Raw genomic sequence first — 25,031 nt, forward strand, 5'->3', positions numbered from 1 at the left:
GATACACATGTTCAATTGCGCGACTTCAATGATTTTATATGGCAGATTTGAAAAGTATATCGAAAAAATATCCTCCAATATGACTCGCTATATGCCTATTTCACCACAAGGTGGGGCTATGCCATTGATAATAATGGAAGTATGTTGCTTTTTCATATAGAGTGATGTATACATTGAGTGCTTTATTAATTGCAGAGGTTAATTATTCAGTAACATCATATTTGAGTATTTAAGACAACATAAAGATATGCGCAATACATATAAACAATATGTAACACAAAAAGTAACTTTAATCAAAAGTGGGAGAATGTTATTATATACATCTATTGTGAAGTAGACAGTGCAAATAGTGCACAATTAAATCGAAAGTTTACTATAAAGTAATTAAGTAGTTATGAATCAGACAATTTAGAGGAGATGAAAGATCTATGAGTCTAGGGTGCAAATGATTGTACTTGTTTTTGGGTTGTCAAGTCATGGTTGTGAATTCTCTCCCTCTCATATTGTACATGCAAATCCAACCCAGTCACATATACCAAGAGTTTTCTCAAATAAGTTCAATCTATCGACCTGTATGTATTGAGGCAGTTGTGTGTGTCTGTACTATATTTACATACCAGCAATCTACTGAAGATACTAAATAAGTGTGTTGCTTTTTGTCCATGTTAAGCTTTTAAGTATTCCAAACTGCCCTATTCTGCAGAGACCAGCATGCATCTGTCTTGTGTGCTGCTGACTTAAATGTTTTGTGTATACAGCTTCACCTACAGGTTTCTGAGTCTGATGTCATATCCTGCAGGGCACTGGAAAGACTTGGCAGACTTCCCAGCAGCGCAGCCTCCTGAGGCTGATTCAGCCAGTGTTCCCACCCAGGAATCCTGGACGTCTGACAGGAAACAAGCCCAACTCTCCCAAGGCCACTACAAGTCAGTTCTCCCCTCAAAGTCAAAAGTGTCCCCCCTTACCCCTAAAACCTCTCCCGGGGCCTTTCTTTATGCGTCTCTCAGACAAACTATCTTGCAAATGGACATTCTTCTTCGCCACACCCCATTTTCACCCTCCCTGCCCTCTGCCCAGCTTCCCATCGCAGTCCTGTCTTGCCTTAGCCTTTAAACCACTGAGCAATTTTATTAGGTAAGAGAGCCATGATTAATGGCTAAGCAGCATTTGCATGTACAATTTCTGACTTTCATGTTGAAGCTAGTGTTTTTCTGACCTTGTCAGAGCATGTTTGGATTAAATGCTGCATTTTGAATACTTCTCAGATGTAGGCACAATAGGGAGGCGTCTCAGGACCTGCAGATAAGCCACAGCTGCAGGGAAATTGTTTACAACTTGGAGTCAAAGTCAAACACACAAACATGAATTATTTCAGTATTTCATTTATTTTTTAAAAAAAGGGAATGAAATTAACAAAAAAGTTTATGTACCTACATTAGTGTTTCAGATTGTACCGATTTAACACAGGCAGCGTGCTACTGGACACAAAAGGCTATTGCACACAAGACATTTTATACAACACAAATCATACATACTGTACAAAAATTCATACATACTTACATACAAACATACATAGTTATTCATGTATTTATTATAAAACATCATAGAGTCAAGCAACACAATGAAGTGACGGGTACACAGATTTAAACACCTCTCTATCTGAAAAAAACTGTGGGAAAGCAAACATCACTGAAGCTGCCAAAGTGCTTTTCACCATTTCTACTTGGTCATCTAAATGTAAAAGTCATTATAAAAAAATAAAAAAAACACTGAGGGAGAGAAGAGTTTGAATGTGTGTCTACAGGAAGAAGGTTAGTGTAACCCTGAACAACAGGAACCGGACAATAAAAAACAGGACTTCCTGTGGCTGAAGGAAGTTACATGTTATAGGATGTCAGAGAACGAGGATGAAGGTGACCTCCCAGGAGGGCAGATCCCCCCCTCTGTACATTTAAAACCGGATCTCCTCTTATTTTGTAGGGGAGGCGAGGGGTCTTTGGAAAGATGAGAAATGTTTACATCGTTAGCTGCATGTGGCTAACAAATTGAAACCAGGATGTTCACAACAAATTTTTTGTTCACGCTACTAATTAAGACTTCACAATGAGAGTGACCTACTCTGTTCATCCCACTCTCTGCTCGTCAATAACTTGGTAATTCAAAATGATGATCAATAATACTGTCAACACTGGAGCGCCTGCCCCAAACACTTCATACATACATTCAGCCTAATTCCCCAAGAGAAAGGCACAAACAGAGACAGCACATTGCTGCTACCCTGCTACAACACTGTCAGGCCCCATTAGTCAAAGCTGCTGGACAGCTGTCATGGAGTAAAACTCATCAGTGCCAACTCACTTCAGGAAATGTGTGTTCTGATTAGGCCTTCCTCGACGGAAACTGTTCAGATACAAAAGACAACAGTAAAAGCAAGAGGGACAGATTATGAGGACAAATGAGGGGAAGGGGTGTTAGTGATGGAAGCTGGAGCTGGAATATATCATACATACATTAACACTTACAAATAAGTTAGAATTTCATGCATTAAATGTAAGCAGATTATGTAAATTGTACTTAATCAAATGGTTTAAGCAAGGTTATATAGGGAATATATAGCCCTGGTTTTGTTGAGGGTGCATCTGTGGTATTTTGGCTTCTCTGGAGTGCTGTGCTGAGTCAAGTTGATCAAGTTGTCTCAAGCTCTGTGAGGAATGAGTGAACAATCTGTGGGACTAATGAAGTAAGTAAGTTATGTGATTAAATCTTACTACGGACAACAAATCTCTGAAGAAATCTACAAAGTGCAACTTTGCAAGCTTTGCATTGATTCAGTTCTCGACACGACCAGAAAAACTCACCATAACTGTGACATCATGCATGTTATGTTCTATTTTTGGCTCTTTATAGGGGTTTACATGTTTGGAGAGAAAGATAAAAAAAAACAGTCATATACATGAAAATGGTTTGTGACTCCATATGAATTAATGAGAGTACCCATGAAAAAGCTATTTTCACATTTCTGAAAGTTCTCGCCTACTCAATTGGTCCCCCTCTTGAAACGTTGTGTTGTTACACCTGCTGCGCAAGTGAATCGATTAAATGCTGATTGTGAATTCACACAATTTTGATTGTAATAAGAAAAAAAGTCTGCATTGTAGCCTTGCCAGGCATCTCAGTCCAGGGTGTGCTCGCTTCTTTTTTTTAAACATCTCTTCTTCACATCACAGCCTCTCGTCTTGATCTCACACACACGTGCTTTCTCTCACTCGCTCACACACATACATACATTCATGCACTCTGATGTTTTCGCACCACATCAGACACAAGTGGTACAATCTTGCATGATTGGTGTGGTCTGGTGTTCATGTTTGTTGGTGCAGTGTTCCAGAGAGCTGGAGCTCTTTAGAGGGACCAGACAACGGTCAGCCGGACGCCCGCTCTGCAGCACGCCCCAGCAGCACAACACACGCAGAAACTCCTTTCTCATGTCCTTGCTGCGCAGTGTGTAGATCACGGGGTTAAGTGCTGAGTTCAGAGTGGCAAAGCCAAAAAAGATGTCTGCTTTGGAGAGGATGGGGCAGAACTGTATCCTGCAAGATGAATCTAGGAGGAGGATGGTAAAAGCGGGCAGCCAGCACATGATGAAGACACCCAACACTATGGTGACAGTTTTCAAAAGGGCATAGGCCGGTGAGTTGGTTGCTTCCTGGTGGCTGGAACGCACAATCAAATAAATCCTCACATAGAGGATGACAATAGAGAGCAGTATGAGGCTGAAAATGGTGACAACAAAGAGGATGTATTTCTTTGAGTAGAGCGGCAACACAGCTGAGCATTCAGGGAGGTCGTTGATGCAGTTCCAGCCGATGATGGGAAGTCCTCCGAGCAGGATGGAGGTGACCCAGCACGCTCCTATCAGGAGGAACATGCGGCACGTTTTGGTAGAGCCATACACCTTGACCTTAGTGATAGCAATATAGCGCTCTATAGCTATCGCCAGCAAGCTGAAGACTGAAGCTGCCAGAGCAATAAACGCAGTACCCTCCCGGATGAACCACTGCACAGGCTTCAAGTCAAAGGTCCTTGACCCTGATAGGAAAATGTTGGCTATGTAGGCCGAGCCTGCCAGCAGGTCAGAGAACGCCAGGTTGCCGATGAAGAAAAACATGGCAGAGTGGAACTTCTTGTTGCGGCAGACAGCGATGAGGACCAGCAGATTCTCCAGGATGATGATGGTGCAGAGGACCACGATGACAATGTTGAGGGTGGTGAGCTGCTTTTTGTTCTCAATACGTTTAGCCAGCTCCTGGGTGGTCATATTCTTAGCGTAGGCATAGTAGGAGTAGATCAGACTCTGATTGTAGTACTGGGAATACTTGCTCCTCATGGTGACAGGGTGGCAGAGCACAGCGGCTTTACGGCAAAGATTCATTCACACAGTGGAGTTGTGCAGAGCGTCTAAGCCGATAATCATTGCCTTTAAGGAAAGGACAGGAAGAGGGCTCAGGCCAGGGGGAGACCGCCTGTCCCACAGTCACATCTAAGGAGCTCTATGTGGGTCACCTGCAGACACACAGAGAGGAAGAGAAGGCCGGTGTTACTGACTGGGGAAATTAACTAATGACATAAACTTTGACAAAGCAAACAGACATTTTTAAGGAAAGTAATGCAGTCGCCAAAGTAAAACTGTAAAATCTGACAAGCTGATGATACTTAAAATAGTCTTGGAAACCGATTGCCTTGAGAACAGAAATTAAATATAACGATTAATCTTAATTTATGTTTACTTTCTATGTAATCGTTAAGACTATGTGAAATTTAGCTGTATTTACTTAATTTTGTGAAGTTTGTGCAACGTAAAAATGACAACTGAAATTAGCTTGTTCTTTCCAAGTATTGGCAACTTCAGTAAACCAAGTCTGTTTGACTTAACTGGATCATGACAACGATTGTTTTGCCAATTATGGAGTTAGAAGATCTGATAGTTCTGTTTTGATAACATGTTTAAGAAAATACAAATGTGATAGACTGGATTTCAACCAGGAGAATACAGATAAATAACTTGGTTTACTGAATTTGCCAAAACTTGGAAAGATTGATTTAATTAAACGTGTCATATTTAAGTCACAACATCTTCAAGAAATTATGTAAATACAACTAAATTTTAAGTAAACTTAACAGTTGGGTATAATAAAACATAAAATAAGACTAATAATTATATGTACTTAATCTTTCAAGGCCATCTGTTTACTAGATGTTTGTAGGTAAAATCAACTTGTCAGATTTTACACTGTAGCAAAACATAGTAGCCAGGCAACAACCTGTTCCTCAGCCTGAGCAGTGGAAACTAAACATTTCAAGTCAAAGAGTGGAGGAACAGCTTCAAAATGAAAACCCCTTATTACATAATACCCCTGAAGTGATCTGACAGGTAAACAGATTCAAAATGAGAAACTGGCATTTACATGTTTAAAGTGAAGGCCAACAATCACATGACATGACTGAATGGCTGCACAGTAAACACACTACACTCACTGAGTCCACCCCAAACTGAACACCCACGCAGGCAACAGTTGCAGCTTGTTGCGGTCTGAAAGGAATGGAAAGTAATAATCCTGTGGCTCAAAAGGGAGTTGTGTGTTATCATAAAAAATGACTCTGTGGGGAAACTTAAATTCACTCTGAGGATTATTTTCATACAAATATCTCAGGCAGAGATCATCTTCAGGTACAAAAGTAAATACTCTGTGGGTGCTGGGGGTTAGACAAAGGGCTCGCTCGCAGTCTGAAGGGGACATTCCACTAAGCCTGTCCGAGCACTCGGCTGTCAACACATGGCATTGTTGTGAGGAGAGAACCATTCCACTCCAGTGATCTACCTCTCGAAACTTCAGCATAGCTTGCGGATCAGCCAGACCTCTTTATCCCGCCCCGCCCCTTTCAACCAGTTCACACAAGCTAACAGCAAATCAAACAGATGCCCGAGAGGAAAAGGTGGGAGTTGCTCTGACTATGAGAAAAAGCTTTTCAACTGTGGTGAACCAAATGCAAATCATAAGACCTCATTTTCAGGTTTATACTTGTGTTTTGAGTTTCTACTAGTACATGTTTACATGCTTTAATGTTCAAAAAAAAAAACATTTCTCTCACACCGTCTGCCTGAATACACCTGTATTCACCCTCTGTCTGAAATGCTCTATTTTAGGAGCTGTTTCTTTGTGCCCTCGTCCCGAAGCCCAGTCTGCTCTGATTGGTCAGTGTTTTCGAGTCTTCCATGTAGGCACGACACTGTAGCAGCAGTATTTACCTTTATATAGTATCTTTGTGACATCACAACTTCACAGTCCTGATGGCTTGTTCAAAGACAAAGGTTTCTGTATAAGGACTGTGTGCATTTTTCTGTGGACATTTTGATACTGTCACTGAGTTTATATAGCACCTATACCTGCTTTAAATACAAAAGCATCTGAAGTTTAACAATGGGACCTTTAAGTCAACACATTGAAGTATGTTAAATTGGTGCCAGAGACTGCTGAGTCCATCTGTAAATGAAATCACTCTGATTGGCAACTCAGTGCAGGAGAAGAGAAATAGAATAGAACAGAATATATCTTTATTGTCCACCAGGGTGGAAGGGTGAAACACAGCAGACAGCACAATAAACTGCAAACTATCAGTTAATAAAAGCAGAGCACATAAACAGGTCAGAGAGGAAAACAGAGAGGAAAGCAAACAAACGGCTAAGGTCAAGACATAGAAACAAACTCGCTTTATCTATAGGTGAGATTTTTTTTTTCAGCCATGACGTATGCTTTGTTCTATCAACAACAATTGTCTTGAATCCATCCTGTCAGTCTTCTGCTTTCCCCTTAAAATGGCAAACACAGACTGCCGCCACCTGCTCATATGAAGTAATTTCCTCTCACGAAGGTTCAGAACGTACATGTTAGTTGGCCGTTGGCTGTTGTGTTTGCAGTGTGTTCAGGTTCAATCTTTTTGCTGAGACTCAGGCGACATGAGGCAATGCAACAGTCGGCCTCCGTTGCCAGTAGTTTTTCTTTTTTTTTATCAGTTTGGTGTGTCTGGGACTTAATACTAAAATAATTACTACACACAATGGCATTATGTCAAAATGTGTACATTTACAGCATATGATGTTATAGTCTGAATACATAAACAAGCTCACTAGTGTGAAACCAATGTGGAAGACCTTTGACCTCATAAATTGTTAAATTTTATGACACACCCAGACAAATTAACTGAAACCTTTGTGAGCCACTAATGTGGCTTCAAATGACTCAAGAGAGCTTCTTTTCAAGGAGAAACCTATAAGCAAAACAAAATAAAACAGGCTGAAGCTCCAGGGCTAAAAACAAAGGAAAGCTGGAGGCTCTGGAAATCTAATTAGAGGTGGAGCTGGTGTCTTAAACCTGTCAAAAGCAACAGGATCCCTCTGTAGGTCAGCTCCAGAGGTAATTCAACACCGATGCTTCCACTGCTGGTCTTTTAGCTCTTAACTGGAAACCTTTAGTGGAAACTGGGACTGAACCCCGTCTCCGTTCTGCTTGGGCTTTGACTCAAAACCCGTAGAGACTGAAAGATGGAGAGGGGGATGAGACAAAGCCAGATGGAGAGCATGCATGTGGAACGGCATCTGGACACAAAAGCTGGAATCTGAGACATCACTGTGACGTCCACACACACATAAACTCAATCATGTGACGTGTCCCACCACACAGAACTTACTCTACACACGCACAGGAGTCTTGCTTCACACGTACGGCTAATTGTGACAGACAGAAAGTAGTGCAACAAAGCATTTCCGTGCACAAAGGCAGGTTGGACACATAGCTGCTATTGGTTGCCAGCACACTACTTCCTCAAGCAGGAACAAAGAACAATAGTCTCCTTCAGTGCGCATAGCATTGCCCTTCAGCCTTAATATTGGGACAGCGCACTTCTATTTGGCTGCTGCTACTGTATCATAGCAGAAATTTATTTACAGTCGAGCACTCCCTTATCACAACTGCTGTATCAGGACAGCCTGTCTCCCCCTCCCCATCCTTTCCAGCTCCACTAATAGACACAAATAGGAGGCTTGAGGCTGAGCACGTGGACCAGCTGCACCAGTGTAATTACGTTAGGTTACATTATTGCAGGCTATAATGATATTATTAATGGAAAACTCAGATGATATAGACCGGCTCTGTATCTCCACAGTCTCCTGTCTGCAGTGAAAAAAAAAAGTTTTTGCATGGTCTTTTTCTCCCAGCTCTACCTGTTTTACTCTGGACAGGTCTCAATATGTGTTGTGTAGACAGCACAAGGTTGTCCTGTCACCTGCCGCACTCTGCGTCTGTCATCACAGGGATTTCACTGTGTGTGTGAAACCTGATGGGCTGGTTTGCCTACAGCACCTTCTTGTCGCAGCCCTGCCCTGCTGCTCTACCTGCCGTGTGCCATTCAGATGTTTACACAGTGATTGGACGACAGGAGTGAACACTTCCTGCTACGTAACCCCTCCTTCCCGACCGACCCGTCGTTTAGAGTTGTGCCCTGTGTTCGACCCAGACATCACTGTCACACTTCCACACTTCCACAATAGACACAACACAGTGTCAAAAATGTTGTCACGCTATTTCCTAACAAACACAGTGCAACAGCAGCACAAACCCCTGAAGACATATCAACAGACTAGTTCAGTGTATTTAAAAATACAATGTAAATATTACTAGGAAAGCCTTTATGTATACCTGGTATTCTGTGAGCCGAGTTAATACTTCAGAACAATATTAAAAGTATATAAGTATATGTTACACAAGGTTAGATGAGATTTGTTTTTGTTATTTCATTTGGTAGATAATCTTTTTCTATTCTCTGATTTATTTAGATAAACTAGTTAATTTCATGAATGCTAAATACATATACTGTTTTAAGTTGCTCCTACTTTGAGTTAAAACAAGGAACTATTTGATGAGTTGTTCTTCTGTGGCAATAGACATTAAAAGTGACCTTTACTGAGAAGATGTCTCCATGCTTTCATTACTTACAACCCTTAGGTAACTGAACCTTTAAAGTAAAGGCTGGAAGAAGGAAGCCTTACAGTTTATTCAGATATATTCCTTGTGCATCAAATGCGTAAACACTTCCAATCAGGTCGACTGATTACACTTTTGCATTAATAAGGCTGTTCTCATGGACAATTTGTACAGATACCTATGAAAAGTAACGCAACAAAACTAGTTTATAATCCAACAGTAATTTGTGAGTAACCCATGTATTACGGAAGGCTGTGATCATGTGGCAAATGTGTTGACAAGAGTAAAGAGGGAAGCAGTCACTGTAATGAGGCAAGGTGGGAGAGGTGGGTACGTCACAAAACACAGGACTTTCCACCAGGAGGTCGGTTCTCAGAACTGTATGAAATTTTGGTAAACAGAGTTATTTTAAGGTTTGTTGTCAACATATTTATATCCTAAACCTAACCAGCGTAACTTTACTTGCCTGAACCAGGCTTCCAGTAAGTGCACCAGGCTTTAAAGCCTATTTTCGTAGTGGTCAAACTGTGAAATTAAAACATCATGTGATGCCTTGCAGCACAGAAAGACTTTTTCCATTGACCTACATGGCGAAAGAGACTTCTGTAAATCAGTGGATACATTTTTTGAGCGTCACAACCCTCTACTAAAGATTTAATCAATTTGGTCCGATTACAATTGGAAAGTCAAGAAGAGCCACACATTCGAGTCATTTTACACACTGGAAGAAGCCGACTTGGCTGGTGGAAGCACTTGCTCTATGGACAGAGGCATCCGGCATAATTTCATACACTGCAGTTAAACCATTTTTGCTTCATGTGCCACTGAGCAACTTTTATAGGAATGAACACGGCCCGCCTCGAGCTCTAATTCATCTGATATCATCCGAGCCTTTGTATGAGTGTACACTGAATTAATGCGCTTATGCATTAAAGATATATTTTTGATAAGTTAAATTTATCTACATTTGGGTTGCTTTCTTTGTTTTTAAAAGAAAACCTGAGTATACTATGAATACTACTGTTATTGTAGCACCAAAAAGTTACTTTGGGACAGCACATTCAAGTTTCCAAATAACTTGGAACTTGTGTTCATCTTCTTCCATTATGACGTAAACACAATGTAAATACACTTAAATTGTATCAGGTATTGCAAAGTAATGCATTTACTGTGTGTGTGTATATATATGTGTGTGTGTGTGTGTGTGTGTGTGTGTGTGTGTATATGTATATATATATATATGTGTTAGAAATATGTGCATTTAAAATATTTTTTATGGGGTGGCCTCTAGCTCACCTACTAGAGTGTGCGCCCCATATGCCGAGGCCTTTGCAGCGGCCCGGGTTTGATTCCAGCCAGTGGCCCTTTGCTGGGTGTCATTCTCCCTCTCTCTTCCACATCTCCTGTCATTCTACAACTGTCCTATCAATAATGGGAAAAAATCCCCCAAAAACAAAATAAAATAATTTTTTTAAGAGATCACAGATGATGAAGATTTTGGTTTTCTTAGGTTTCCCTAATAACTGTCAAAGTGATGAAAGTGAAGGTTAAGAGAGGTTGCACAAAGACGAATAGCATAATATCCTGTCTGAATTTCACAGTAAAGCTCAGAAACGGTTAGAAAAGGTGATGAAAGAAGCAACTGTGAACAAGAGGGTTGAAACAAGCACCAGAGACACAAAGGAAGACAAACAAGAGACAGACACCTGAGACAGGATATCCTATGAGGCAGCTTTTAGTAAGCCTTGTCATCAGCAGCTTCTCATCATTTCAAAAATGATGCAGAGATGCTACTGATGTGTTGTTAGGGTTTTCACTGTAAGGCCTACTTTTCACAGCCACACTTACCCATGAAAACAGGCTTAAATCAACAGCAGAACCACAGTTGCTAACAGCTGCTGGATTTTCTAACTTCCAAAAAGATGATTCAAAAGGGAGCTGCTGAAAACTGACTCTTGTTTTCTCTTAATCCCAACAACAGACAGATTTCCCCTCTCCATCACAAGGCTGACGGCTACACAAAAGCCTCAGGTGTTTTTCCCACAAACACCTGATAAGCCCCAATTAGCAGAGCGTCTGCTCACCAAAAACCAAGGCAACGCCGCCTCATTAGACCACCTGCTACCTGTTACCCTCTACTTAAACCAGGCTCTACTTTCTCTGGGGAGAAAGAAACAGAGCTCCTGACTAGGGCTGGACAATTTTAAAAAGAATATCATATTACTATTAATTTTGTCTGATATTACAATTAAGATATGATTTGCAATCAGGATCATTTTTACACTATCATTCTAATTTTCTTTTCTTTTTTTTCCCTTTATTTGATTTCACTTAACAACAGTAACATAGTTATTGTTAGTTAGTAACTTTATGAGTGAACCATTAAACACAGAACATTGGATGTTTTGAATTTGAGATAAATTGATAATAAAAATATTAAAGCATTTAAATGAACTAATTTAAACAAAATAACAGTGTTTCAGGGAAATGCATTATCCACTATTTCCTCAACCTTAATTTCCTGGAGAGTCATTGAAAGGTTATTCATACCATTAAAAATATTTCGTAAATGAAATAATACCAGTGCTCTATAGATGAGGTGTTTGGCTGAAGCCAGTTCTTTGTAACTGCCTTTCTAGCTGCTACACTCACAGTCCATATTTTAATTGAAAAACATATTTAAATAATTATGGTGTGATTTTTTTCATGATCTGTCCTAAAAAAAGATGTTTCTTAAATTTGTCAATTATCAGGAGATCTTGGTAGCAAGACAATATCTTTTGTGTTTTGTTTTATTAATTTTTTAATTTTATATTTTATATAATATATTTAATATCAATTATTCAAAATGGTGTTTTGACACACATTACACCTTTATAAAATATTCAATATTCTATTTTAAAATAGCAGGAGGCCATATTGTTATTTCAGTACAATTTCAATTAATTGTTCAGCCCTACCTCTAACCCTTGACACAGATTGCATGTCAGTGTTTCAGTGTGTACATGTACACACACTTTCAGTCACATGTATAATCTCCCACAAACATTTTGGTCTAGATAAGAGCGATGACTAAACTGATCTGCAGACAGTTTACATTTCCATCTTATCTTATTCGCACTGAAATGTGTTTACCGTTTGTTTACCTACAGGAATCACTCAGCGAGTTTCTGAGGAGCAGTTTGTGTTCTGAAACATCCTGTAACGCATCTTTCACCATCTGCCCTTCACACCCCCTGCTCACAGGCGGCTGTATTGGCAACACAGACCCAACGCAGTCTGTTTTCTCTCACAGCACAGCATGTGCTCTAAAAAGGCGGCAGCATGAGACCATATCACAGAGATCTTTGTTTGGACTATAAAATGAAAAAGTTAATCATGTACATTTTCCATTTTAAGGAGATTTAATGACTTCCTGCGCCCTCTACGAGACACCAGGCTTTTCTTTGGGACTTAATCTCAGCCATACAGTAATCCATCATGGATACACAAAAAGCATCTGCGGCTGTGATTCGTTCTTTCCTGCTCAGTTTCACAGCCGATAATGGTGGTATCAATGTCCAAGAGTGCTTTGCTATTACTGTAGACTAAATCGATCCACCTTTCTTTTCCTTTGAGTCCAGCATCTTAACTGATTTACAGACCAAATGACAATTTTGAGGAGGAAATTAGTATTTCAGGGCGATTGCAGCTGTGCATGAGGCAGATGGTGAGCTCATGTTTCCGGGGAAAACCTGATTCAAACAGGATATAATCTGAATAAAGCAAAGGTGTCTTTATTATTTCATGTGAACCTAAAGTGTATACAGTGGAAACACAGCAGAAGAGCGGTGGCTTGTCGGAGGAAAATTCCACATGCAAAGCACAGCATGTAGTCACAGTGTTTCCCCCCAGTCAAGTGTTGACATGCCAGACATAGGGAAGAAAACACAACTAACTACCACCACAAAGTTCCACCGCCACTACCACAGGAGGTGCTGAGGAAATGACTAAACTGAAAGATGTACACCTGCAGTTCTTCTCTACACTTAAACTTTATCAGCTTTGATGACGCTTTGTCTACACTGCCAGCTCGGTGCTCCTCTAGGCCGTCACAAGCCACTGCACACATGGGCCCGTTATGGTTTTTTTTTTGCATGGAGCAGTTCCATGCAATCATGCTGTGCAATTACAGGAAACACAGGGATGGACTGTGTCTGCTGGCAGGTGGCTGCAGCATCTCTCTGACGCTCCATCCATCCCCGAGCCCCGCGGCTGTGTGTGTAAAATCTTTTCACATCAGCACAGCAACACTATTGACTGACCACAGTCAATTTCCGGGAAAAAGAAGCATTTATGTTTCCAGTATCACTGGAACTGGCAGATAAAGAGGATTCATGTTGTTGCTGTAACACGACTGCTCCTTTAAACGACCTTGGGTACAGACGAAATAGTCACACATTGACTGTTAAGTGGCTTTAGCAGTGCCTCATCTGCAAAAGATCAGTTCTTGCACGTTTAGTCATGACTGCCTGAGCTTATCTTAAGCTGCTGCTGTTATCACTGCTACATGCCACACTGCCAACAAGCTCGCTGATAAAACTGATTTAACAGGGAAGTAGAGTGAAGATGCATGACAATAACATTTAAAAACAAACACATCTGAGGTCACATTGTGCACAAAAACATCAGCAACCTCAACTTCCTACTGTGGTACAAAGTAAAGTTTACCCTAAATAGAAAGGCATTTTCTTCAAGAATTTAATGCCACTACAAGCAGTTTCCTTCAGCAATCTACAGTCAAGCTAAGAGTGCTAAACATGCGCTCACTTTTGTCCTTTCTCAACCATTTGACCAGATATTTACACGTTTACTGATTTTGCTAAACGCCGGAAATCGAGGTAGTAAAATCCTGAGAGACAGAGAGTCTGACACATTTTGGCAGTAATTTCAAACACTGTAGCATTGCACTCAAAAAGCAAAAGCGTGGGCTGAGGATGGAGGAGGGATTTACGGGCAAATAAGTCGTCAGGATCTGTTGTTTTGAAACGCCAGCGGCTCACGAAATCACCATACAAATGAAAACTAGGGGTTTTAAGGGGAAGTACAAACGAAAAAAGGAGACAGAGTCTGTTTCGGTGTCGCGCTGTAACTTGCACGGTCTAGAGGAAGAACAGACTGAGAGATATGAGATGGGGGCCTGCAGTATGTCACAGTTTGTAGCCTGGAGAGGAACTCGAGCGGGGGAACAACAAATTTAATAGAAAAAAAAACTTGGCAAAGAATTGTCTGTAACTGGCCGACAGTATCGCAGACATATATAAATCACATCCTTTTTTAGGACGCAAAAAATGGAGAAGTGCTACAAGTTTACACCAGAGTCACGATACCTGCATCATGGCAGATAACAAAACAGTTCCTTTTTAATGGCAGAGTAAACGGTTCCTTTTTGTTTTTTCACTCTGTGTTTGAAGTGCAACTTTACCTCCAAACCCTCCTCTCTCTTTTTCCGTTATTATGCTAACACAATTCATTAAAATCTCGTATAAGCTGCTAGATATAAGGGGAGTGGGTGTCCCCAATACATGAGGCTTCATCGTTTAATTAGGGATTACCCTTTCGCTCGTCAAGCAGTTTGACAGTTTGGGTACAGCCTCTTCTGAGGGGTCCAGACTGTCAACACAGCTCAGTCAGGAACAAAAGTGATTTTTTTTTTGTTTTAAAGTGACTTGTTTTCTGTTCCTCTCCTCGATCAATTCGTCTATTGCAACTTTGCAATGCTTTATCTATGGCAGCTGTTCATGTGTTGTGGCTCTTAGACCGGCAGTGAGAGGAGACAAAGAAAAAAAAAGGGGCATCATACAGCCTCAGGAGCCAGAACCCGCATGACCAGCAGACACCCCCCTCCCCAGTCTGCCTCACTGGGGGAGGGGGGATCTCCAAGGGTGGCGCCTGAGAGGCAATTACTGTAATACCTTCACCCTCAGACCACTGCTGTCAACTTAAGTCACTGTCTTCCAAATTATTCATGTTTTTATATTGCTCTATTTTGCATATTTTTCCTTTCATGAAGCTCTCTGATTTGCAGAGCCACTTGGTCCTCTCTCATACACCCCCTCCTCCTCTCGTAAATTTTAAACTTCACCACAGAGATCAAAAGACAAGGCCACAAAGAGGTGATTAAACACACATCAAGAAGGATTTATTTAGCACACATCTGGGGCAGACATGTTCTTATAGTGCCCTATTAAAGACTTCATTACAGCAGTGCAATCAGCTCTCGATTCATGAAACTCTGGAGCTCGACTGCACCAAGAAACTACTCTCTCAGATCTTTGTCCTAAACTTGTCAGAACAAAAACGTGGGATGTTTCTTGTAAGTGTAATGATAAAACTTTCAAAGAGATAGCACCATTATCATAATTACCGTGAAGACAAATGTGTGTATTTCTGTAGCGTGCATGTGCAAAATGTCCTGAGATTTGCTCAGCATGATAAAAAAACTAACTATTCTCAGAATATCAAGCTTTACATGGAACAGTGGTAAACCACACATGAAAATGCTCAGCTGTGAATCTGTCAGGTTTGTGCGTGCATAGTTTAAGTGTTAACCACATGGAGTCCTTCATACAGACATGACACGTGTTCCCCGGATGGTGTAACACGGTAGATATGGCCTGATCGGCCTGCATCAGGCATGAATACTGAGGCGTGCTTGATTCAAGTTTCAACCACTCGGCCGCTCTCACACCTTCCTATGTCCTTGTCTTTACAATGAGGTCTCCCCCTAATGAATGGCTTTGAACCCTCTTTTTAGGTCTCTTTTGTCCTGGCTCTCTGCTTCTATTCTACTCTGTTGCTACACCTTGAACTCCACCCCTTCTCATGTTCTGTTGTTGCATTGGGAATCTGCGAGGTTGCCGTGAGAGAGCTTGTGGTTATTTATTGCATGACGTGCCAGCAAACATGAGACATGTATATCTGAGTGTGTATGTTGAGTGTGGAGGGTTTGCTGTGACACCCGTTCGTTCCACTGAGCATCGTCACAGTCATGAGACAGCATGCCAAAATCAAAGATACAGTGGAGGACAGACGGGGGCGTGCTGGCTGTGAAGCAAAGCAATACACAGTGGAAAACGATACCATCTACACAGGCTAACACATGGAGGCACAAAGCCACCCTGATTGCTTGCGCCTAGTGCCTCCTGATAAGATGATGAATCGGTGGAGGCCCTCCATCTCTCCTCATGGTCCAGCATAGGAAAACAACTCCAGACTCCTCTGGCAAACACACATCCATTAAACACAGCTCTGTTGTTGGAGAAAAACACGGTTGCCTGGAGAGGGAACATTGTTGTGTCCACACAGTGCACAGTTGCTCCAAGGCATTTTATACAATTTAAGAATTATGAGAGAAAATGTGTTTCGTGAAAACTCAACATAAATCAGCCTCTTTGGCATGTGGACACTGTGTCTTAACCCTTTGAAACCTGAGCAAATTGGCTTGATTTCTTTCGAAAATATGGAAGGAAGGCAATAAGCAACGCAAAAAGAAGTTTACCCAAAAATTAGTGGGGAAAAATAAAGTACAGAAAATAACATTGAAATTAGTTTTTAAAAAAAAAAGAAAGTTAAAGAAAAAGGAAATAACCTGGAAATCGTGCTTAAAAATGATAAAAATTCTGTAACATAATTTTTAAATGTGCAATTATGATATATATTTTCTAGCAATTTGTGGAACATTTTTACCAAGTTGCTCATTTCCTTTTTCTTATGCTTCTGAAAGAAATCTCACCACTTTGCCACTTTAAATACTTGTGAAAGGTGTCTGAAAGCAGCACAAAAGTGACGTCGCTCCAGGTTCCATAGGGTTAAACTGTAAAAAAAAAAAAATTAGCTCAGGGCCAAAACAGTCTGCATTTAAAGTACAGTGAATGTGAGTATGGAAAGACCTATTTTACCTGCAGAGACAGGAACATAGCACATGGCAAAACTCACTGAGTTTTGGAGCTATACTATGTCTGTTTTACTTCCTAACAACATCACATGAGTAAAACATTTTCAAAAAGAAAAGGCCCCACTGTAAATAACTTGGCTTTTTATGCAGCTTTACAAGTCTTATGCAAGGTTTGGGTAGAGCACTGTGCCAGGGGATATTTTGCAAAAATAACAAACAGGTCAGAAAGTGCTGCGGTGCAGCTTTTGAGAGGGTCTGAGACAACTGCTACTTGACTTTGACCGCGACAACGCTCGTTGAAACGGACATGTTTGAGAAGTTGTCACATTAGTTTTAAGTAAACAGATTCAAACTGTCTGTTACGATGGAGCAGTCTGGCCTTTGGTGTGACCCAGCTTGTGCTTGACTGGAGGTTAATTCCATCGTGTCTTTAAGCCTGGAAAGACTGAATCTGAGGCCTTTACAGGATAAACAATCTTAATAGCTCATTCTAACAAAACAGACCATCACAGTTGGCTATTTTGCCTTATTTTTTAAAGTCTGAAAAAGCTCACTGGGAGGCAATCAAGTTGACTTTCCAAAGAAAATGAAATGGATTCAACAGGCTTTCACTGGCTGCATGGGAGGCAATTCAAAATCCAAGAAAACTGTCTCCAGCTTACTTCTGGATCTGGGGAGGCAGGGTGTTGAAGTAATCCTGCAGAGTTTTCCAGCTGCACAAACAAGGCTGACTGGATTACAAAGGCTTCCAAGAGACAAGAAGAAAGAGGAGGAGGTCTCCAAAAAATACGCAGCATCTTAATGTGTACCTGCTCCAAAGATCGCTGCAGAGTGAGCGCTGAGAATGACCAGAGATCAGGAAACCACGACATGACCACACTGATTAAGTCTGCCGCTGGAACAGACAGTACGAGGCTGTTCCTGTTCACTTCATAAATCACACTGCATAACCTAAAGAGAGGTTGCAAAGTGCTGCAGACCCCATCCAAAGCCGCAGCAGTAACCAGAAACCTTGTCTTCAATCTACCTGTCATTGTCCCAGAAAGATGTGCTATGTTCCTGTCTCTGCAGCGACGTTGCACAATGAAAAATGACAGTCAGAGCTCTGGGAAAAAAAGCAATTTGCAGCATTATTTCCAACTGGCAGCAGCTTAGAACAAGGGGCCGGTCAGAGCTTGACAGCAGAAGAACAGCCTTATCCCCACCACAGAGAGCGTCAGGAAATCCTTGCATGCTACTACAAGCACCAGCGCCTGGTCATGGGGGGTCTCATAGTTTGTCCAAGTCCTTCAAGTGCGAAAGGAATGTAACAGGAGATTTTAAAGCTAATGGATTCTCTCAATGGGTAAAACAGCTTCCTAAAATAGTCTCCGTCAAATATCAGCTTTTGTGCTTATGTAAATGTTTATATGAGAATCAGAACAGCGACTGAGAAGGTTGTTTTGAAAAGGAGGGAAAGACAATGCAAATGTGCGTGTGTGTTTCTCTACCTGCCTACAGAAAACAAACACAGTCTTTAGAGACATCCTATTAGCGACTGCATTTACAAAATGGGTTTAAAAAAGAAAGAAAAAAAAAGGCAGTGGACGCCATATTTATTTCACTGATCTGAGACACTCCCAGCTCTTGGCTGTCTGTGTGAAAGCTCCATGCTGTCAGCTGTGTGTTGTGACTTGCGCTTCGGCAGCCTACGAACAGAAGGCGTTTATTTTGCTCCAGCTGCCACACCCAAGGAAAGTGTTTTCCAGCTAAAGGGGGGAGTACCAGCTAGAACTCCAAACCCAGATGGCTCTCTGCAGAACACTTATTACCATCACAGAGGAAAAGCCCAAAAGCAATGCATAAACAAACACATTGTCTCCCATAGAAAGTCATGCATTGACCTCTGACTGGTTTCATTTAACCAGGTAACAGGCTGAGCGCCTCTGGCAGGTTGCTTCTCTGATCTTACAGTTTTGTCAACTCTCCAATCTGGCTGAATAAAGCGATGAGTGTAGACAACAAAAGAGAAGTCAGGTCTCCCTGAGGAAAAGCCTTCTCACTGCTTCCTACTAGCAGAGCTCTCAGGCCTGAGCTGAAACCCGAGCATCCTTCAAGCATCGACACCACCCATCCGCCACCCATCCCCGCCTTCAACCCCCCTAGAGACCTGTTCCATTAAAAAAAAACAAAAAACCCTGCAAATCCAGTTCCCACCACTGGATTTGCATCAATTTATTTATTCGTCCATGCACTTAAACATGTATTTATTTACTCAACTCATCTATTTGTCTTCATTTCTCACGCTATCCTCAGCAGTCCCCATTGAGTAGGGTCCGATTACATCTTGTAGAGGAAAATGGGGCCACTGTGCACAGCGAGCTGGGTCAGCAACATGCAGATCCTCAACTCATGATGTCATGGGCTGCTGGACAGAGCTGCCTGCACTGTAACATAAAAGTTTTCTTCTATATAGACCGCTAAGACTAATACCATCTGTGTCTGAGGAAGGCTGCGTGTGCCTGGAGCTGTGAAGTGTCTGGCCAATAAGTTGACGCCATTCACAGCACCCTAGGGTCACTCCGGCCCGCGCCAAGGATGGTGAAGTGTGTGAAGAAGCCAGGCAGCGGGCAGGCCTGGTTGGGTGGCAGGTTTTGTTCTGGTGCAATGAGCCATGCAGCCACATTGGCTAAATACAGACGGCCGGCCGGCTGCCCTGTCTTCAGCAAGTCCAAGGCATGCTGAGAGACACACCTGAGTCTTTTAGCGGCCGTGCAACCCCCGAAAACAAACCACGCTGCTCTCACACAACACCAGCATCACAATGAACCTGCTGACAGGGCCTTCGACACATCATAGTCCTTTCTCATGCTGTCGAGCAAGCTTCCTCTTCACCCCCTGCTCCTGATGTTATCTCACTAAGGTGTTCCCTAGTCTTTATTCAGCAGACTTTACAGCATCAGTGTGCATTTGAAAGTTTCTAGCCATCGGCTGGAGATTGAACTAATGCCACAAGCCTTTTTTTTTTTTTTAGTTTCCCTGCTAATGAGCACAGCAGTGTGCAGACTGAACCAACAGCACAGAGGGTGATGGATGGGAGCTTTTATCTGGGCAATAAACATTAGTTCCTCCTTCTTATCATCTTATCTCACTGGGATTTGAGGATTCTCCCACAACTGGATGCCTCATGGTAGGACTGTCAACACCTATGTATCCCTTTTTCTACAGGGTTTACTCTTTCGAACACAAGGAAACATGCTGTTTGGTCACTGCAGTGCTGATAAGGAGCCAGGAGGCCTACAAATGATGGCACAGACTCCTGCAAATGATCCAATATGCACTTGTTTGTAACACAAATGAATGTTCTTATTAGTAGTACTCTTACATTTTGCTTATTTTAAATCTCTAAAACAATGCACTGTATGAAGACTTTTCTTGTTAAAGCTGTGCCTTCCTCTGGGGAGCACATCTCCAGCCCCATGAGATTAACTCCGGTACATGAGGATAATGGGGGCTTTTGTCTTATTAATACATCCTTTCAATACAATGCCTTCTTTAGAGTGACGGATGAACAAGCCTCAACAACATCGGAGGGGTCAGCGCTGGGGGGGGGGGGGGGGGCACAGCAGGCTGCGCAACGGCTCCAAGGATATGCGTGAGGGCCCCTGCGAGGACGCGCCCGGGGTGCACGCAGCTCATCGCCCAACAACAGCTATACAGACAACATATGATGCAGCAAAATGCATTGACCCCCACTCCCTACACCCTGTATGATCGACAGCTGTAACCCTGCCTGTTAATATTTAACACCACACGATGTTATTCATTAAAACAGGCTGGAGGTTGGTTGCTGCTTGTAATCGTGCAGAAGTGTTGCTTAATGTGGGCTGTTCTGTTGTATTATGTGTTTATGAGTCAACTTTGAGCGTCAGTGTAGACTTTCAGTTCACTATTAACAGAAAACACCGTGAAGTTTACGCGCGAAGGATTGACAATTACTAATTTCACGCGTAAAACTGTAAAGCAGGACACATCAGATCCTTTTGTTAGGCTGCTGCAGCACATGCAGACTGTCACACACAAGCTATATTTTACTTACCCCATGAGAGATGTAGGAGAGAGCAGCGAAAAGACGCTCCGGCCAAAGTATTTGTCTCCAAATGCTCCTCACATGTGGTCACTACTTTCCACAAATGCTGCCTTAAAGTTCAGCGCGTTGCCTCCGCTCCGGGCTCGAGAGGCAGCGGTGACAATCAAAACTTTGGCGGACGACTAGACGGCGTGTCTCGTCTCGTCTTTGGTAAATCCATACCGGTGTGTGCGCCGCCGCTGAAACTCTGCAATGATCACCCGAAAGCGCGACGATTCCAAATAGGAAAAAAAAAGGAGCCAAAAAGGACTTCTTTACAAACAGCACTTTCTCTTTTGTCGCTCTTATCCAACAGTCCGTCTGATTGTCCTGCTCTCTGGGAACAACAGCTCCACGGGGCTTTGGAGCGTCAGGGAGGCGCGCGCACACAATACGCGCACACACACAAACACACACCCACACACACGCGAGAGAGTGTATGGAAACGTCATATGCCCATAACAGTCGCGAGCCCCAGTGTCGGAATATAACAGTGTAGCCAGCCTGTGGACGGCAATTAATATGGAAAATACTTTTTTAAAGCCTATTTTTAGAGCTTTTCTCTACTCTGGAGCACACAAATGAATTCCAGATGTTCAACCTCTTCACTTCCTCTCCACCAGCGGATCCCAGCGTGAAGCAGAGCCCACACTTTTCAGCTCATCCTGGCTGTTTCCCCTGAGAGCACTGACCAGCTGTAAATGCATAAAGCTCTATGTGACAGTCTAATGAAATGAAAACAGTCTCCAGCGGCAACCCTTTTTAAACCTGAGCAAGTTGGCTTGATTTATTTCAAAAACATAGGAGGTAGAATATGAGCAACAAACGAAGAAATTACCCTACATATATCAAGAAATTAGCAAAAAGAGCAAGAAAATTATTTGAAATTAGTATGAACAAATGAAAAAGAAAGTTAAAAAAAAACTGTTCAAACGAGACTAAGACGAGTGCTTTAAAAATATGAAAATTCAGAAACATAATTTTATTTTAAATATGTAATTTTGATCATTATAAATATTAGAAATATTTTTTCTTAACTTTTTTCTTGTTTCCCCTGACATGTTTCCCTCGTTTTCGTGAATCTACTAATTTTTTTGATCATTATTATTATTATTATTATTATTATTATTATTATTATCATTATTTTTTTTAGAGATTATTTTTGGGCTTTTTGCTTTTATTTGAGAGGACAGCTTAAGCGTGATAGGGGGAGAAAGAGGGGGTGACATGCTGCAAAGGGCCAAGGCTGGTATCAAACCCACAGCCGCTGTGGCAAGGACACAGCCCCTGTACATGGGGCTCTCGCTTTACAGACTCAGCTACTGGGCACCCCGTAGATCTATTATGTCTTGCAATTTGTGAAGCATTTCTTATCAAGATGCTGATTGCCTCTATGCCACGTTTTTGAAAGAAATCAAGCCAATTTGCTCAGGTTTCAAAGGTTTACTAGTGAAAGGCATCTGAAAGCAGCAAAAGCAGTCACTCCAGGTTTTAAAGGGTTAAAAGGAACATGATACATAAATAAGCATTTGAACTGCCTGTGCTTTTCTTACACTATGTTATTTGTTGTTCCTGATGAGTCAGCGCTGTGATTTTCACATTTGTTCCTCAGGTCTGAGTATAGGTGTAGTAAGGAGGGTGAGGTGGAGGTAAGTCAGGGCTTGTTAGTCACCAGGGCTGCACCCAGACACACAGTGGGGCAGGTGTTGGCTCCAGTGAAAGAGCCTCTATCCAGCCCCAGAGGAGGTAATAACGTCCTCACAGTGACTACACTGAGAGCCGAAGTCATCCCAAGTGGCTATGATGTCACATGTCTGTGATAAGAAGAGGGAGCTGTGTCATGTTGCTAAAGGATTTATTAGCTGTCTTATAAAACATAGGAGCTCCTCGGCTTCTGTAATGGAAAAAAAAAGCATTTGCATCAAGATTTGTGGTCAAAAGGTGTGGACTCAAGTCAGACTCAAGTCACAAATTTGATGACTTTAAACTCATCTTGTCAAAAATGAAAAAAAGACCAACTGGAAAAAAATATACCAAAGGTAATTTTGTTGGTGTACAAAACCAACGCTGTGGTCAACAAAAAAGGATTTGCAGTATACAAAGTGTGGAGGTCAGAAATTACAGACATGGACACAATAACTTCCAATAACCTGTTTTTAACAAAAAAAAAAAAAAACACATTTTACAAATCATTCATGATTTAAAAAAAAAAAAAAAAACAACCAAATTACTATGTTGTTAAAATGGCATTACATTTGCTGAAGAGCACATCATATCTTGTTTAGCACTTGAAATTCAAAGGATAAGACTTGGGACTTGACTATAGACTTGTTAGTCTGAATATGGGACTTGACTCTGGACTTGAGTGGTGAGACTTAATACTTAATTATCACTTGCAAAACAATAACTTGGTGCCACATCTGCCATTGAGGTTTCTTGGAAACCTGGATATTTACCGCTTGAAGGAAAAGATGCAAATGCAGGTGAAAATGAAACGCTTTGGTTAAGACATAGCTCTGATGATTCAGAGATATTTCTCCCCTCAAAGTGGCCACATTAAAAAAAAAAAAAAAAACAGGAAGCAGGTGGTACCTCTTCAGTCTCACGCATGGCAGTCTGAATGACATCAGAGAAAATTACACACGGAAAGCACCTCGCTGCTCATCTAAGTCTACCTATGTGTGGAAATTAAACATGGAAATACACCAGCAAATGAGTCTTGGTCTGGCCTCTACCAATCAGTTTCAACAACTTTGACTCATGTCGTGTCTGCTGATGGTTTACTGGGGGAGACAGGATCAAGATTGTGCAATCCGCTCTCACCGCACTCATCCCTGCCGCCTTTACAGCAGCTGGTATGTGGAAAAAAAAAAGAAGAACTTATATAAAAAAACAACTTTGCAATAATTCTGATGTAGATGGAGAAAACTTAAAAAGATTTAACAGTGCACCTTTAAAGCTTGTTCACTTTCTGTGTGCTCTGCTGAAGTGCTGACAGGTTGAACGAGCAGTATGAAAGGCTTTATGGACTCTCACTGTCAGTGGGTTTATGATGGGACACTTTTAAAAGCTGCCCCACTGCTGTGTCTCTCACTAAGCTTTTAGGGGAGGGGTCAAGAGCCCTGACCTCACTTCCTGTTGGGGCTCCTCACAAGCATTCCATTGTCTGTGAGAATGTGCATGGGCTCCGGGGACTCTGCACATCTGGCAGCTGTTATTAGCAAACCTCCTGTACCCCCCCTCGCCCTTTACCCCCCGAGGAAGATTACTTCATGTGCTGGTGGATGTGCGCCCCAAAATGAACCTCAAAATAACCTCTTCTGGGATAGTATTGTTTCATGAGCCGCTGCTGCGCTCGTCACAGGAATAAAGGCTTTATGATGTGTTTAGTGATTTGCATTTTATCTCCCTGCCAGCCCTTAAATTACATTTTAGAAGTTTGTCTCTACAAGGAGTGACGTTAAAGCTATAAATTAGTCATGTTGGGAAACAGGCACAGAATTCGATGAGATGATGGCTACCTCTCTCAAATCCTCACATAATGTCTGGTTTGTTTATTCTGTGCAAGAACTGAAGTGTAAAACAATTTTGCAGGGTGTTAATGCACCAAACTATTTCTTGGCTGAGGCAAGTCCTTTTCTCAAGTCTCCACTGGTTGCCTTGCAATTGCTCCAGCCTAAAAAAATAGTCCCAGTGTAGAAAGTTAATTATGTTTTTTTCTGCTCTGGTTTTCATACTGGTTAAATAAACTAGATACAATGAACTTTGGAGCAGGGGTGTCAAACATATGGCCTGTGGGCCAGAATCAGCCCGCCATAGGGACTAATCTGACCCATTGGATGACTTTGCATACCTAATCGTGGTGCACTTGTAAAGGCTAAAGGCCCAGACACACCAAAATGACATAAAAGAAGTGGTGGCAATGACGACTAAGTGTCGAGTCACTTGT

The 25,031-nt window shown here is 41.8% G+C and overlaps 1 protein-coding gene across 1 annotated transcript; it reads right to left on the reverse strand.

The window, feature by feature from the left end:
- Positions 1-1,366: 1,366 nt before the first annotated feature.
- s1pr2 (sphingosine-1-phosphate receptor 2) lies at positions 1,367-21,476 on the reverse strand. The gene is made up of 2 exons (XM_042505667.1): positions 21,053-21,476; positions 1,367-4,563 (listed from the first exon to the last, which is right to left on the reverse strand). The coding sequence occupies exon 2, from the start codon at positions 4,430-4,432 to the stop codon at positions 3,317-3,319; it is 1,116 nt and encodes a 371-aa protein (XP_042361601.1). The 5' UTR covers positions 4,433-4,563; positions 21,053-21,476; the 3' UTR covers positions 1,367-3,316.
- Positions 21,477-25,031: the final 3,555 nt, after the last annotated feature.

The sequence above is a fragment of the Plectropomus leopardus genome, chromosome 17, assembly GCF_008729295.1.
Source record: "Plectropomus leopardus isolate mb chromosome 17, YSFRI_Pleo_2.0, whole genome shotgun sequence".
NCBI classification, from domain to species: Eukaryota; Metazoa; Chordata; class Actinopteri; order Perciformes; family Serranidae; genus Plectropomus; species Plectropomus leopardus.